General features: G+C 37.4%; 1 protein-coding gene across 1 annotated transcript in view; it reads right to left on the bottom strand.

The window, feature by feature from the left end:
• GTPBP3 (GTP binding protein 3, mitochondrial) overlaps positions 1 to 16,046 on the bottom strand; it is a 466,262-nt gene that overhangs the window by 135,981 nt on the left and 314,235 nt on the right. The window contains exon 7 of the mRNA XM_044090661.1: positions 790 to 955. Coding sequence (XP_043946596.1) covers positions 790 to 955 — 166 coding nt within the window. The remainder of the gene's footprint in view (positions 1 to 789; positions 956 to 16,046) is intronic.

The following is a 16,046-nucleotide window of genomic DNA, read 5'->3' as shown; positions in this document are numbered from 1 at the left end:
CTACAAGCCCACAAAAGTTTTTTTTTGGCAGGAAAACCAAACAAAATGGCATGTGAACATGGAGCCAGCCAGAAACTCACACTAAAAGTTATTTAATGATTTGATGATGTATGTATCTTTAATCTTCAAAAACAAGCTCAAAAGTCTCCTTCCTTAGGAAGAAGCCATAAAAACAATACTGTAAATGATCCAATACAACAATACTCCAAAAGACTTGGACTTTGACAATAAAACGCTTGGATATTATTCTTGGATTATTGGTTCCTTTTCCTTTTTTTGACGGAGTGAAGTCTTCTTTCGGAGTATTGTTGTATTGGTTTTTGTGGTACATCATTGGCAGGATTGCTGTTGTAATACTGTAAATGATAACCAGCCAAAATTAAAGGGGTAAATAACAAAATCCACTTTAATATTAAAAGCAATAAACATTTTTACTTTTTTTAATAAAAAGTGGATTTTGTTATTTATCCCTTTAATTCTGCTATGATCTTTAAAGGGCAACACTACAATATGAAATACCTGTTGAGAAATACAACTTAATGACTGTGCATGAAGACATACTGACAGGAACTGATTTAGTATTTTCAGTCAACAGATTACTGCTTTTGGATTAAAGTTGTCTGGCTTTCTTCTTTTGGGCATTCTACCCATCAAGGCTTATCAAATGGTAATTCTTAAAATTTATGATTTTTACATTCAGATATAAATTAAACATAAATAAAACTAACTGTTCCTTTCACGTCTGGGAAACATGTGAAGTAAACATAAAATAACACTTGTTTGACCTACTTTGATCGTGCACGGATCATCCCCTCTTGCTCAATGGGATCTTCTGACTCACGTAGACCTGCGGTGTCACTCAGAAGGACAGGATACCCTCCTATATTCAAGGCTGTTTCCACTACATCTCGTGTTGTCCCAGCAATTGGAGAAACAATTGCTGCAGGTTTCTGTGCTAAATATTTAAGCAGAACAAAGAAACAAAAACAGACCTACACATTAAACTAAAGGCATAAAAAGCAATCACAAACTTACTTTATAAATAAGCAAAATATCCTGCCTGTTCCAGTGGCTATGGCATTGGGCTACTAGCAAACTGAAGAAGGCAATCTCAATTCTTGCCCAGCATAAGGGTAAAGAATAAGGCTAGGGGTTGTATACAGAAAAAAATGTTTATGTTATACTCTGACAACAATCTGTAACTGAGATCCACTATAAGTGGAAAAAAAAGGCAAAAATGACACACAACTGTATAATGCACCCAGTTTATTTCAGTACAGATTCCTTGGTGCCTTGGTACACTGCCTTCACTGAGGATTCTGAATTCTTTGAATTTTACATTTAAAAATCAATTAAGAATTCCATCATGTGACATAATTCATTTCAAATGTCTTATACCTGTCCTTAGAACAGAAGAAGAGATTGCATTAAATAAGAACTGTACAAAAATACAATAAATTGTAATAAAAGATGGTCCAGACAACAGAACAAGTTAAATTAGTTACACTGTTCATTATGAAATATTAACATAATGGTACCCCAAGGAATGAGAAACCACTGTCACATAGCCTATTACATTTGCTGTATTTATTAATTAAATCACTGAGCTAAGTTGCGAAGGATCCTACATTGAAACAATGTGGTTGAAATGCACATTTGAGTGCATTTTCTTTTTTGCTTTTTGGAATTATATGAAATGTTTTTTCCCCTTCAATTTTGAGTAGCTTGAGGTTGCACAACCAGAAGCTAGTTAAGCAGTTACCCTAGTATAGGATAAGTAAGGGATGCAATAATTCTTGCTAAAATCTATGGCCAGTTGTTAATCATTTTATTAAGTACCCCTGGATGTTTGCAACTGTTCTGACACGTTTGATACTACCCAGCTAGCAGAATACTTGTAATTTCATCCAGACTAGAAACAAGGCAACGTGTATATGATACAAGAAACATGCTGATTTTGCTCTAAAATCAAAATAAAAGCAATGTTGGAATAGTGAGGTATTTGCTGTTACAGTGATGTTCTCACATATGATCCTCACACTACCACACAAGCTGCAGACACAATGTAACTGCCAAGGGAAACCAAAAACAGCGACCCCTAAACGGGAAAAGCCAAAAGACACACAATACATGTCACATTGCCATACAAATGGCCACAAGAAGTGCTCTGCACAATCATTAGCTAAAACTTCTCTCTTTTTCTCAGGTGAATCCTGATTTGACCAGTTGTGTGCAGCGAATAAGAGACAAAACTGGCAAACATTATGATATTTTAGGAGAAAATATTTTTCCCTAAATATTGCACGAAATGAACATTTATATATATATATATATATATATATATATATATATATATACACACACATACACACTCACAAATATATAAAGAGACAGATATATATAAACACAGTAAAATGGCACACAACACAGACAACTACATTTCTACAATAGGGACTTTTTTTCACATACAATGAAACGTTACTTATATTGACATTTCCTGAAAAATCTTACATTATAATAAGAAATATTCCACTACAGGCATCCAAAATGATAGAAACCCTTGTAATCAAGGTTCTCAGCCACATTGCATTTTCACACTTTTTTTTTTGTTTTAACCAGTAGCACCCTTAGTGTGATTAAATGGTTTAGAGAAGAGGCACCCTTCTACATTACCACCTTGACTGGAGAGCAAATGATCTCTAGCACGGTGTTAATGTACAGGTAATGTCCATGAAAAATGAGTCTGCCACTTCATGGCAGCACTTTAAGCAGCTGTGAAGCTTGGACAATTAACATCTAAACAGCTGCCATTTTTTACAGTTACTAAGCAGTGGTTCACTGTTTATTGAGCATATAATTTAAATAAAAACAAAGTTTAAAAAAAAAAAGACAATAAAAATCTGTGAATGTGTGTTTATGCTGAGATGAGTGCAAGTGTGTTTATGTCCATGCGTTATAGCATGTAAGCGAGTGAATAAGACACTGAGAGCAACAGATAGCTCTGACTGCAACAGTCTATTGGATGGGATTTATTTGTTTTTTGTTTGTTTGATTAATTAAACATTACGTGTCATGTAATTCTTACTTTATTATTTGATTACGATGCTTAACTGAAAAAAAAATGCAGCAAAAACAATGGATGGGGGTAATAAGAGTGGTAAAAATGGCTATTAATTGCTCTGTGTGCTTAAATGTTTGTTTATGTATGTTTGTGTGTGTTTGGGTATGTTTCTAAACAAAGTACTTGCTACCTTTATATTTCTGATGCAAAATATTTCCTTTTACATAATAAAGTTTAATTCATTAGGCGGAAGAACTACTTTATATCAGAAATACATAAAAAGTATGAATGTAATACTAAAAAATATATATAAAACAATTTTGCAGCTAGCCCATTCTCTAAGTATAATCCCCTCCAGGGTGGGTGTTGCTGTGGAAATAACGATCTTCCAGGATTGTACAGGCCCTCTGCCTGCAGCACTGGGCCTCAGAACACAGCTAGGCAGGCATTATTTCCACAATAACACACCCTATCGGTCATAATTGCTTGCTTAATAATTATTTCAACTAATCAGGTCTCCAATCATTACCATTTGTTACAAGGTTGAGAAAACGATTCAAGAATTCATCTTTCAAGATGAATTTCTGGAATCTACTTCTCAAACAAGTAGCAACAGAGATCTGATCATAATCCTGTGTTGTGCTGCTTACCTTTGCTACAAATTTATAGTTACTCTCAGATTGGTCTGATTCATACTGTTAGTTTGTCTTTGTTATGTTATCCTGTGTTATGATATAATGCTAAAGAGAATACTGTTTCTTTGTGTTTAATATGTTGTCATTAAAATTAAATCAGTTAACACATTAAGGCATATTTTGCCAAGACGTTGCAGTGTACTTGCCTGTTGCTCAGTGGTCATATTTCTAGCATTCATGTCATGTAATTCTATCAAAGTACTCAACAAGTAGTACACTGCAGCCATTACCAGCATAAGTACTTGCTACACAGATATCTATATAATACTAAAAGAAGCTCTGTAATTAAGAAAATTGAGGTACAAAGTTAAACAAGCTGGCATTCCATATACTCTGTCCTGCATAACATAAGACAAAAACAGGATACTTTAAACATTCTAATGTTCTCAGGTGATGCTTGAAAAAAGGACCTCGGATATTTGCAGGTCTGCTCATCTCGAATCTTAGTATGGCATACTTGGTTACAAGTTAACATATAAATGCCTATATCTGCACTTCAGTTTACCTTGCATCTTCTTCTTCTGTGCTGCATGTACTTACCTGGTACATAATGAATAAATCAATTAAATTAATAGTAACAAATAAATTTATGTGCATTTACCAGTGACGTGCACGTCATCAAACTTAACAGCCATGAGGAAAATACACATTCAGTGCCTTGCCTTTTATCAGGCTACACCACTAAAAGTAACATGAGCAGTTCCAGCTAGCTAAGAGACCCCAAAGGGCTCCAGCTCCTTAGGATAATTTGTTTCAAAGGAAAACATCATAAAAAACAAAATATGTGAACTCCAAACATCATACTGAATGGACGAATGGTAGGCCTACTGCAGCAAAGACATTTGTCCTTTTCTGCATCTGTGATGACTTAGAACAGGAAAGGATGTCCAGATCAATGTAGGATCATCCAGAGCAGAATGTTTTACATCCAATTCTTCCTCTATGGGATGGAAGAATAGAAATTACGTTATGGTGGTCCACCCTTTGCAGGTGACAGACCATCACTAAGGTAAGACTGCAGCACTGGTGCAAATTGCACAGGAATAATGAAGCATCACTTTCTGAACTGGCAGTGCTGTGTGTCTAAGCTGATTTGAGATACAGTGCTTCTGTGTGAAATACTCATTGTAACACATGTTGATGGGGGGTCTACTTCTAAATTTTGAAGTTTCAAAACTTCAAATTTCTTATGGTCAAATCTAAAAGATTTGAAGTTTTGAAACTTCAAATTGTTTTAAAGGAGATCACTGTACAGTGAGGAGCGGTATATTTACCGTTTTTATCATTGTAGTGCAATCTCGGAGTTGGCATATTTAATTAGCAGGAGGTGTGGGGGGAGGGGTTGTTTATATTTAATTATTTTTTTACATTTAGAAGTTTCAAAACATCAATCTAATGGTCTCGACCGTAAGAAATTAAAAGTTTTGAAACTTTGAAATTTAGAGGTAGACCTGGTGATGGTGTCTGAATAATGATCACTGCTGCTGGAATGTAGAAATTACTGGGCTGTCTGCCACAAGGCAGGGCTTAGTCACCAGTCATATGTCCTCTAGCAGTAAGTGAAGACTTGACCCGTTGCTCCTTGTGCCTACCTCTTTTTTTTTTTCCCCAGAGCCAAAGAAGGAATTTTGAAACAGAAGCCAACATGCAAGCAAACAAACATATTTAAATATTTAGAATAATAACAAAATTTGGCACACTGTGATTTCTCTTTAGTATACTTTAGAAGCTGATTTGTTTTACATCCTATTAAGCACAACATGTACAGCACTGGATTCCATAACAATTTGTTTGGATTTACTCCAAAAAATTAATTTCTATATGTGCGTGTTATCCCAAAAACAAAATGTCTCGACAGATTAGAAAGTTCTGCACAAAGGTATAAAATAGAGTGTGTTGGGGGTACCTATGTTAAAAATAAGGAAATTCAATATTATTTAACAAGTATAACTGAGGTTTAAAAATGGCCTGAACATGTGGGATGCATGTGTCTGTAAATTCACATTGCTTGAGGGGGTGACATTGTGTGGAGAACTGGGCCACTAAATAATGACTGCAAATACCTAGTTAAAAAACAGAGATATTTATGCAGCCTACATTCAACTCTTCAAATAGTATAGATGTTTGCACTCATATGGCCCACAGTTCATGTTTTCATTTTATAGTTGCCTGTTTGTAGGTTCACAGCTTAATGGGTAAATACTAGGCAAACAGTCTACAGACCATTACAATCCTAGCCAATAAACAACATTCAAAAGTTTTCTCCAGCCTCAAGGAGGAGAATACAAGATAATCATGCTGGGAATCTAAAGCTGCCCATCTAATTACTTAGATTTATACTGAATGTTCTTAGTATGTAGCGGAAGCTTGTTCCAGAGATGCAGTATATAGTGGGATATAAATGTATCAATCTGTCTCTTATTAATCTGCTGATAAAAAGTTAGCTTATTTAACAGAGTATTTTATGAATCATTTGCTTTGTGAAAAAATAGAATGTCAAGGAGGGTTGACTCTCAAGCCTCAAACGTCTACAGAGATTACCACAGAGAAGTCTATAAGAGACTAGGTATAGGGAGAAGGTGGACTGTCTTGAAGCTATTGATCTTTGTGGTTAGGAATCTCCATGGCTTTCAAACAGAATGACATGTTTAGACAGACACACTCGAAAAGGGGATTTATATTCAATAATTGGACTGATAAGGGAGTACTAAATGGTAATTAAGACTTCTCTGGGTCTAAATGAGAGATGTCTGTAGAATTAGATAAATCATATAAATGGATTTCCAAACCACAATGGAGACATGATGGTCAAAAGATAAGGAATTATTAACAAGAGTGCCTAGATGCCTTACAACAATGTCTGACTGGAGGGGTGTTGTCACTACATAGTATGATGTGGAAATGCTTTGCTTAGCAAAATTAACTATACTACATTTTTATACTTTTAGCTTGAGACTGTTATCCTTGGATCAGTTGTTACCTTAATCTAACCCACGCTGGAGCAATTGTGAGTCAGTGGTAGAATGAGCAAAGACATCCAATTTGCAGTTGTCTGAAAACTTAGATAACCGCAGTCCAGGAGTGGTGGTTTGAAGGTCTGACAAACAGATGCTAAGCAGGTTATCATCCAACAATGGCACCTGTGGTATACTACCAGTACCTTTTTTGCTTTCAGAAGATGCAACTCCAACTACATGGGTTCTGTCAGACAACCAGTTTGCTATCCACTGCTCAATATATGGCTTTATACTATACTTTATACTATTTGTTTTTCAAGATGGCAGCACACAGTTGCAGCGGCTTTATGCTCTCCTTCTCTGTGCTTGCTTTCTGTGTTTTTTTGTGTTCATATGTATATTCCTTACTGTTAAGTTTAGTCAGGCTGATCTTAGCTAAAGTCGGAAAAATCTCTTGCCTATCAGATTTCAGCCCCATCAGGCTGTTACAAGTGAATTCTTACACTCATATGACATACTAGAGGAAATAGCAAAAGCACCAGGCTCCCCTTGGATTGTGGTCAGCCCAGGCAAGAGACGAAGGCGGAGAAGACACAGGAAGCAAAAGCATGGCTGCAGGTCCAGCCCACATGCTAGGCTAAGGAAACACCCTCACAGACTACCTCTTCCCAGCATATTTTTTGCTAATGCCAGATCTATCGCAAACAAAATGGATGAACATCAGCTTCAGATTACTGAGAACAAACTTGTAAGAGGCTGTTGCATTTTATTATTTACAGAGACATTGCTACACTCGTGTGTACCAGATGTGTTATTATTTCCAGAGACATGACTATACTTGTGTATACCAAATGCAGCCATTGAGCTGCCAGGCTGCACAGCTTTTTGGAGGGATAGGAATAAAGACTCAGGTAAGAGCAGAGGTTGGGAGCTTTGCATCCATGTGAATAACAGGTGGTGTACCAATGCAAAGATTGCAGACAATTACTGCTCTCTTGATCTGGAGTATATAACAATCAAATGCAGGTCTTTTTATTTACCTTGGGAGTTCACTGCTGTTATAGTCGCAGCTGTTTACATTCCACCAGATGCTAATGCTTGCACAGCTCTAGGTCACCTGCTTGACATCATTAACCTGCAACAAATCAGCCATCCTGAAGCTTTTCATATCATATCTGGTGATTTCAATCAGAAGGACTTAAAGTCAGTTCTCCACAAACTTTATCGACATATTGAATGTGCAACCAGGGAGGAAAATACACTGGACAAGGCTGGCTACAGGGAAAAACAGCTGCCTCATCTAGGCCACTTGGATCATTTGTCTATACTCTTGACTTCAGCATACACTCCTATTAGGAGAAAAGACCAAATTACTACGAAGATTGTTAAAATAGGTTCGGAAGGTGCACTCTCACAGCTACAGGATTACTTTGAAAGAACTAACTGGGACATTTTCAAGGATCAGGATTTGGAATAGTACACATCAACAGTACTCTGCTACATAAAAATCTGTGTTGACAATGTCACTGTCAGCAAGCACATTCATACGTATCCTAATCAGAAGCCATGGATGACAAGGGAAGACGGATCTCTTCTCAAGCACCACAATACAGCGTTCAGGTCTGGCAACAGAGTCCTTTGCACTGTGGCTAAAGCCAACCCAAAGAAAGCCATCAAAGAGGTTAAAGCAGCCTATAAAAGGAAGATATTGGACCACTTCACCAACAAAGACCCACAACGATTATGGCAAGGTATTCAGCACATCACCAATCATAAAACTAATAACCATAAGGCTGTTGATGGAAATGCCTTGATGGCAGAGGAACTTAATTACTTCACCGCATGTTTTGAGGTGGAAACAGCAGAGACAGTCACCCCTAGGCCACAGCAGTCTCACATCATCTATACCAACCTTCTGCAACCACACCTTCACAGTACAAGAGCATGATGTAGGACATGTGCTCAAAGTGGTTAATCCAAGAAAGGTTGCTGGCCCTGAAAGAGTGACAGGAAGGGTGCTGAAAGAATGGACGAACCAGCTCTGTGGGGTCTTCACAAAGATCTTCAATCTGTCTCTACCTAAGTCTATTATTCCATCTTGTCTGAAGTCAACTACGATCATTCCACTGCCAATAAAACCTATCATCAGTAGTACCAATGACTACAATCCATAGCTCTTATTCCAGCCATCATTAAGTGTTTTGAACAATTGGTTCAATGGCACATCTAGGACAGTCTCCCAGTTGTCTTGGATCCACACCAGTATACTTACAGAGCAAATAAGCCTATGGAAAATATCATCTCCACTGTCTTATACACTGCACTTTGTCATCTGGAACAGTGGGGAAGCTATGTGAGGATGCTCTTTGTAGACTTTAGTTCAGCTTTTAACACAGCTATCCTGCATAGACAGGTCACTAAACTCACTGGCCTAGGATTTTCAGAACCTACCTGCCGTTAGATTAAAGACTTCTTACCAACTGTTCTCAGACGGTTAGATTAGGCCTATACCTCTCTTTCACTCTCAGGCTAAACACTGGTGTCCCAGAATACTGTGTGCTAAGCCTCCTTCTGCATACTTTTTACACCCACTCTCATTCTACTAATACCATCATTAAGCTTGCAGACAACACCAAAGTGGTTGGACTTATTTCAGGAGGGGACGAGACAGCATATAGAGATTAAGTTCAAAGGCTGGATGCATGATGTACTGAAAACTACCTTGCCCTGAACTCTGCCAAAACAAAATAACTTGTTACAGATTTCCAGAGGCACAATGCAGAACACAACATGATATACGTCAATGGAGACTGCGTGGAGAGGGTTCCAGCCTTCAAGTTTCTAGGTGCACGTGTGGCAGAAAATTTCTCATGGTCCATAAACACCAAGGAAGAAGTCAATAAGGCACAGTAGGGACTCTTTGTCCTGAAAAAAATCTGCAGAAGTTACTGGTGTCTTTTAACCACTGTTTCATTGGAAGTGTACTGACATACTGAATTTTCAAGTGCTATACCAACAGCTTGCCTGCAGACAGGAAGGCCCTTCCAAGGACCATTAACTCTGCCCAGAAAAATCAATGGCAGCTCAATGTGCTCTTTGGAGGGGCTCTTTAGCTCTTGTTGTCTCAGCAGGGCAACTAGCATCTTGATAGACCCTTCTCACCTTAGATACCACCTGTTTGAGTTGCTTACCTCTGGCAGACAGTTCAGGTCCATTACATTTCGGACAAGCAAGCTCAAGAATAGTTTCTATCCCATGGCCATATGTGAACTGAGCAATGCTAAATACTTACAATGAGTACGGACAACACCTATTTGCACTATAAGGTATAGGTTTGTATGACTGTACACCTTACTTTATTCCTGTCGTGTGCAATATACTCAAGTGCAATAACATTGTTTACTGCATTGCATTGCATTATATTGTATTGTTTGGTATTGTATTGTAATGTATTGTATTCTTTTATTTACTCACATTCATTATATGTGAATGCATTTTACAGGATTGTTATGAATTTTGTTGTACATGTGCAATGACAATAAAAGTATTCTTATCTTATCTTTTTAAGCTTGGACGTCTATCTACAATGCCTTCATGGGGAACTGTCAAAGACCTCACCCAGGTCCAGAGAGATGCTGCATGAACTGCACAACCACTATTTACTACTTTTGACTTCTTCAAAGAAACTACATGAGGTTAAAACGACAGAGCGTACCTTTGACGAACTTGAACTGACGAGGCACCAGAATTACAAAATTTTCAAGGAAGAGATTAATGAGGTCTGCAATAATACATTCCATAGTTTTATATATGAGGCTAGTGAAACTAATGCACCTGAAACTGTGAATATATAATGTAATGAAAATGCAATTATGTATGTATTCCTAATGGAGATTTTCTCCCTGGGCCTCCGATGAAAATGGACTATTCAGGTCAACCTAGACAAATAAATAATAAATAAAATAAACAAATAAATAAAATATAATTAAAGGCAGTTGATGGCCTACCCATTTAAAACAGCTTTACAACAGTTGTTTTCCAGGCTTCAGGAATGTAAGCAGTGGACAAGCTTAGTCTTTTTTTTTTAAATCAAGAAACATCTCTATTAAATTACTACTTATGACATAGACAATCATACATTTATATAAAAGAAACAAACAATACTGACACAACCCTAGTTGCAAGCATTTTACATCACAATCCATATTGACATAATCCGAGTTGCAAACATTATACATCACTTATCTACCCAGTCATTGTCAGTCAAACATTCAAAGCTCATTCAGGTTCTGTCTTCTTTTAAACCTCATTCCTCCAGTGTATGTTTTTCTCCCCATTTTTTCATATCTAATTTGCTCCTATATTTTTCTAAAGATCCCAGTTTCAGTTGTTTTATCTATGTTACTATATTCACTACTTCTGGTACAGTTGGCTTACACTCTGATTTCCATTTTTTAGTAATTGCTTTTTTGGTAGCCACCGTAATTAGACTCAGCAAAGTCTTACTATGCCTAGGCAATTCCGATTCTGCATCATAGCTCAGAAAAAAAACATTTCCCTAGTTATACCAATTTGCTCACCCAGCACCTCTGACAGAGCAGTCTGCAGGATATCCTTAAAGTCTGCCAACTCATTACAATGCCACAAAGTATGTTTTCCTTGATTCTGTATGGGAAGCCACAAACATGTGGTCTTATGGAACTTGAATTCTTAATTTGACTTCTGGCATTAGTTTTTAGAACTGTGTTTATATGAAATATATCTCCCCTTCTCTCTAGAGCATGCTGACATATGTCTTTGGTTATTGTGAAGCTTGTATAGGTTTTTCCTGCAAGTACTGTGGCTGAGTATTATGAACATTATAATGATGAATGTAACATGTTTTTAATTTTCACTTTTTTGATATAATCAGCCTAACCAGCCTGATCTTTAAGGCCATGGAATGCATTATCATGGACCTTATAAACAAGGACACTGGCAAGCAACTTCCAAATGCTTGAGCCCACACGCTTTGATTTTGTCAAAGGGAGATCATGCCTGTTAAACTTGGTCGTCTTCTTTGAAACAGTCACTAATGCTGTGGATGAGGGGAAGCAAGGGCACACCACCTACCTTGACTTAGCCAAAGCGTTCAACACTATTCCCGCACAATAGATAAACTCTCCCAGCTAAGCATCAACCCGTATGTTACCAGATGGGTAGCTAACTGGCTCACTGATAGAAGCCACTCAGTCAGAAGCCACCTCTAGTAGTAGACCTGTAATGAGCAGTGTACCCCAAGTATCAGTCTTGGGGTCTCTGCTGCTTGGGATATACTTTTCTGAGATGCAAGCCAAAACCAGTGATCTGTGGCTGACCAAGTTTGCAGATGACTGCAAGATGGGTGCTGTCAAATTCCCCTAGTGATGTGAAAATCCTCCAAGAGGGCCTTACCCAAACTAATGACTGGTGCCAGATGCATGGCTTCAAACTAAATGCCAAGAAATGCAGCATTATTCCCTTTGGGGAAAATGGCATCCCCACTAATTATCACATTAATAACAACATACTAAGCACGCAATCAGTGGTGAGGGACTTGGGCACCCAGGTTGATAGCAGCCTGACTTTTGATCACCATGCAGCCTCCGCTGTATGGAAGGCTTTCTACATGGCCCACCTCATAAGTAAGGATATTTCATTCAGGAACAAGGAGGTCATAACATCCCTGTACTCTTCCCTTATCAGACCCATTATCGAGTACAATGACCCCTTTGGCATGTACCTTGCCAAGCACAAGCAGCAGCTGGAGAGATCACAGAGGTTCTTGACCAAAAATCCAGGTCTCAAACACCTATCCTATACAGATAGGCGAAAAGCCCTGTCCCTCTACTCAGTCTTATACAGAATGCTCAGAGGTGACCTGTGTCTGGCATATAAGGCCATCTCAGACTTAGCCTTGATGGAGTTGCTGCATATCCATAAGTCAAACTCCACTAGCACAACCCACATGCAAGGCCTCAACCTGGTCTTTGACATTAATAGAACTTGTTGGTGGGATAGATTTATGTCCCAAAGACTGCCCGATCTGTGGAATAGACTCTCTCTCTCTCAACATGTCATGCAGAATACCTCAATAGCTCTTTCTAACAGGAACCTGGAGGACTGGATGAGAAGCAGATAATACACCCGTGGGATCCCACCTGTGTCCCTGCTAGACAGGGGAAATGGATGCTGACTTTGTAAGAACATGGGAAAAATTCTTGGCTAGGCTTATAAGGACCTCCATGCCAATGCACAGCATGAGACTTCTCAAGAAGAGTTTGCAGTTAAGACCTAAGATTTTCTGCTGTACCAGTGAAGCTGGAAGTAACAGACTGCAATCATTTTATGACAGCAAAGATAAGCAACTACACTGTGTTCCACGGTAGGATTTCTTAATTCATCGGGCACATTGTGTGCATACTCTAAATGTAGTAATGTGAAAGCAGCCACGGCTTAAATTACTAAAGATACAATGAATACCAACAGAAAGAATTGCACCTGACAAAGCTGTGGTATAAGAGAAAAGTATTAAAACTGGGCATGGCAGAGTGTTTGTAGAAAATGATTATTCACTGTATACCATGCTCCCAGTAATCAGAGAACATCGAGAGGCAGGTGTAAGATTTAAGCTGCTGTATCCAGCTACTTTCAGAATATTTCTCCTTGAGGTTCAAAGATATTTTTAGATGCACAAAAGGTTAAGGAGGAAATAAAAAAAGTATAGGCAACAAATTCTGAGGCAGCAAAGTGAAGAGGACTCAGCTTCCCATTCTTCTGAAAATAAAGCCCATAAAGAGACTTCGTTAGCGAGGCATTTTCCATTTCTTTCAAAGGAAAATTCAACTGCAAACAGCACAGAGGATGTTAAAAAGAATCAGCAGTACATTGTACTTGAACCGGGGATTGGTTTCTGGGGATGGAGAGGATCAGGAAGACCAACAACATTGTGAAAAAAATGAATAAATATAAAGCATCAGTCTCATTAAATGCAGCAAGTGACATGTGAAATGTGGCTTTGTAAAAAGAAATGGTAGAGAAAGATTAGAATTTTGCTGACTGTGTTCAACTGGTAAGTGAACCATAAAGCATTAATGCTACTACATCATTAGTGTTTAGAAGGACAGTAAAGGGACTGAAGAAATAACAGCAAGTAAAGCAGCTTTTGATCTTAGTAATACTTTGAATAAAAGCTTCATGGTGTAAATTGCACATTATGTTGTAAAGCAGTTGCAAGTAAAACAGCTTTTGATCTTAGTAATACTTTGAATAAAAGCTTCATGGTGTAAATTGCACATTATGTTGTAAAGCAGTTTTGTATATTGAGCAGTCTGGCATGTTTTAAATGTAAGGTAGTGGAGAGTGCTGTATATATTAAAGATATGAAATCAGGAATGATATTTGATATTTTCCTTAGTTGCAAGGTATCTGTGCTTTACACTATAACAAGGTAAGAAAGGCTGGAAAGAAGCAATTAAAGTTAATATAACATTGTAATCTGAGCTGCCGGGGTGGGGGATGCAAAGGTGTATGTGTGACATTATATGTAGGATTAAGATAAAATTTTCCCTTGTTGTTTACAAAGATGACTAGATTAATGGCCTTGGTTTGAGATATAGATACACTTTATTAAAGCAAATAGGCTTGAAAAATTGAAAATAAGATAAAACGATGAAAAACATGGAAATTTGTAGTTCTTTTTTTGTATCTGCAACGTCAATAGCTACTGTTAAGCTTTCATTGGGAGATAAGTCTACAGGTGTAGGCAATTAATCATGAGAAAGCTTAACAGTGTGTGTTCTAGGTAAAATGTACAAATATTTTTTCATTCATCTGTAAAGTCAATAGCTGTTTTTCTTTTCTTTTTCCATAACCATCTTGGAGTTAAGAAATCTGCATTTGCAAGCAATTAACCATGACAGGTCTAAACACTGCCTGCTGAGTGACTGTATAAGGTACAGTGTAACATTTAAAGGTACGTTGGTAAATAGTTCAGTGAAAATAAATGAAGTTTGAAACTGTCAGAAGTGAAAAAGTTATACAAGTAGTTGCCTCCCCAGCAGCTTCAGCAATTTAATGTATTTAATATAACAGTGCACAATTTAGTTTATTTATTTAATTAAAGGTAGCCAGTCAACTTTTTAAGGCTAAAAGTTAATGTTTACTGAAATCATATACAAACTGTTTTTCACATACAGGAGGGGAACAGAGATAAGAAAAGATCATACAGCAACTGCTGTATGCAGGGAAACGGGCTGTAGCATGTACTTTAGCATGGATAACCTTAACTTTGATTAGTAATGCCTGTGGGTGAAGCCATTAGTTTCAGGTAACTGCTTCTATATGGAGGGATACACTTCATTTGTTGAAAATCTACATTCAAAGTTAAAAGGGGATAGGGTATTCTGAAAATGAATTCAGCTTTTTTTTTTCTTTTGAGTGTTTTCCTTGAAACCAAAGGTCCTCAAAATGTGACATGAGCTTAATCTGAAATGTGAAAAAGCAACTGCATAAGAGATCATCCTACAGGACCGACATGTACAACAAGTGGGAGTGATAGCTTTCTATCATAATGGCTATCCTGTACATATTACAAAGGAATGTAAATAACCTTACAGGTATACGTAAATAAGTACACAGTAATGAATTATAAGTGTAGCATGTAAATAGTACAGTTGCAGGAGACGCATTTGAATAGAAATAAGCATGCAAACTTGACAATAGGATACCTAGAATCGGAAAATAGCAAAATAGAGCATATTTCTGAAGAAATATATGAGCATGTTTGGTGTGGAAGATGTGTAGTTAGTAGAAGGAACCAGAGATAATTTACATATCATCCAAAGTACACTAATTAGGCTAAGCTAGATGGAAATTTTATTTCCTAAGAATATATGCATTTAAATTAAAGTTTTGAAACAAATCCAGTAACTATTTCAGGTCATGCACCAATAAAAACTAAGATAAGGATACAGGATAATTAAGTGCTTTCCTACTTATCTGTTAAAGAGAGACAGGAATTTAAGGAATGGGTGGTGGAAATGATTCAATAGTTATTAGAGAAGATAGAAATTTCTTCAGCATTAATAGCTTGTGAGTGGGAGAAAATGAAATTGAACGTTATGAAGTTATGTACTCACTATAATTAGGCATCTGTGTTGTCCATTTTCATTCTTCCTCAACGAATGGGTTAAGAATCCGATCCTTGGATCCAGCTCAGCTGCATACTTTAGATTTCGGATCCAACTATCAAGCTCCTCCCTCTACCTACAATGCCCTAGTCCATCCTCGATATCTCAGATCAAGTTTCTTGCC

The sequence above is a fragment of the Protopterus annectens genome, chromosome 13.part0 (assembly GCF_019279795.1).
Source record: "Protopterus annectens isolate FY-2018-M chromosome 13.part0, PAN1.0, whole genome shotgun sequence".
Lineage (NCBI taxonomy): Eukaryota > Metazoa > Chordata > Ceratodontiformes > Protopteridae > Protopterus > Protopterus annectens.
The sequence above is the reverse complement of the archived record's forward strand: the minus strand, read 5'-3'. Positions and strand labels throughout refer to the sequence as shown.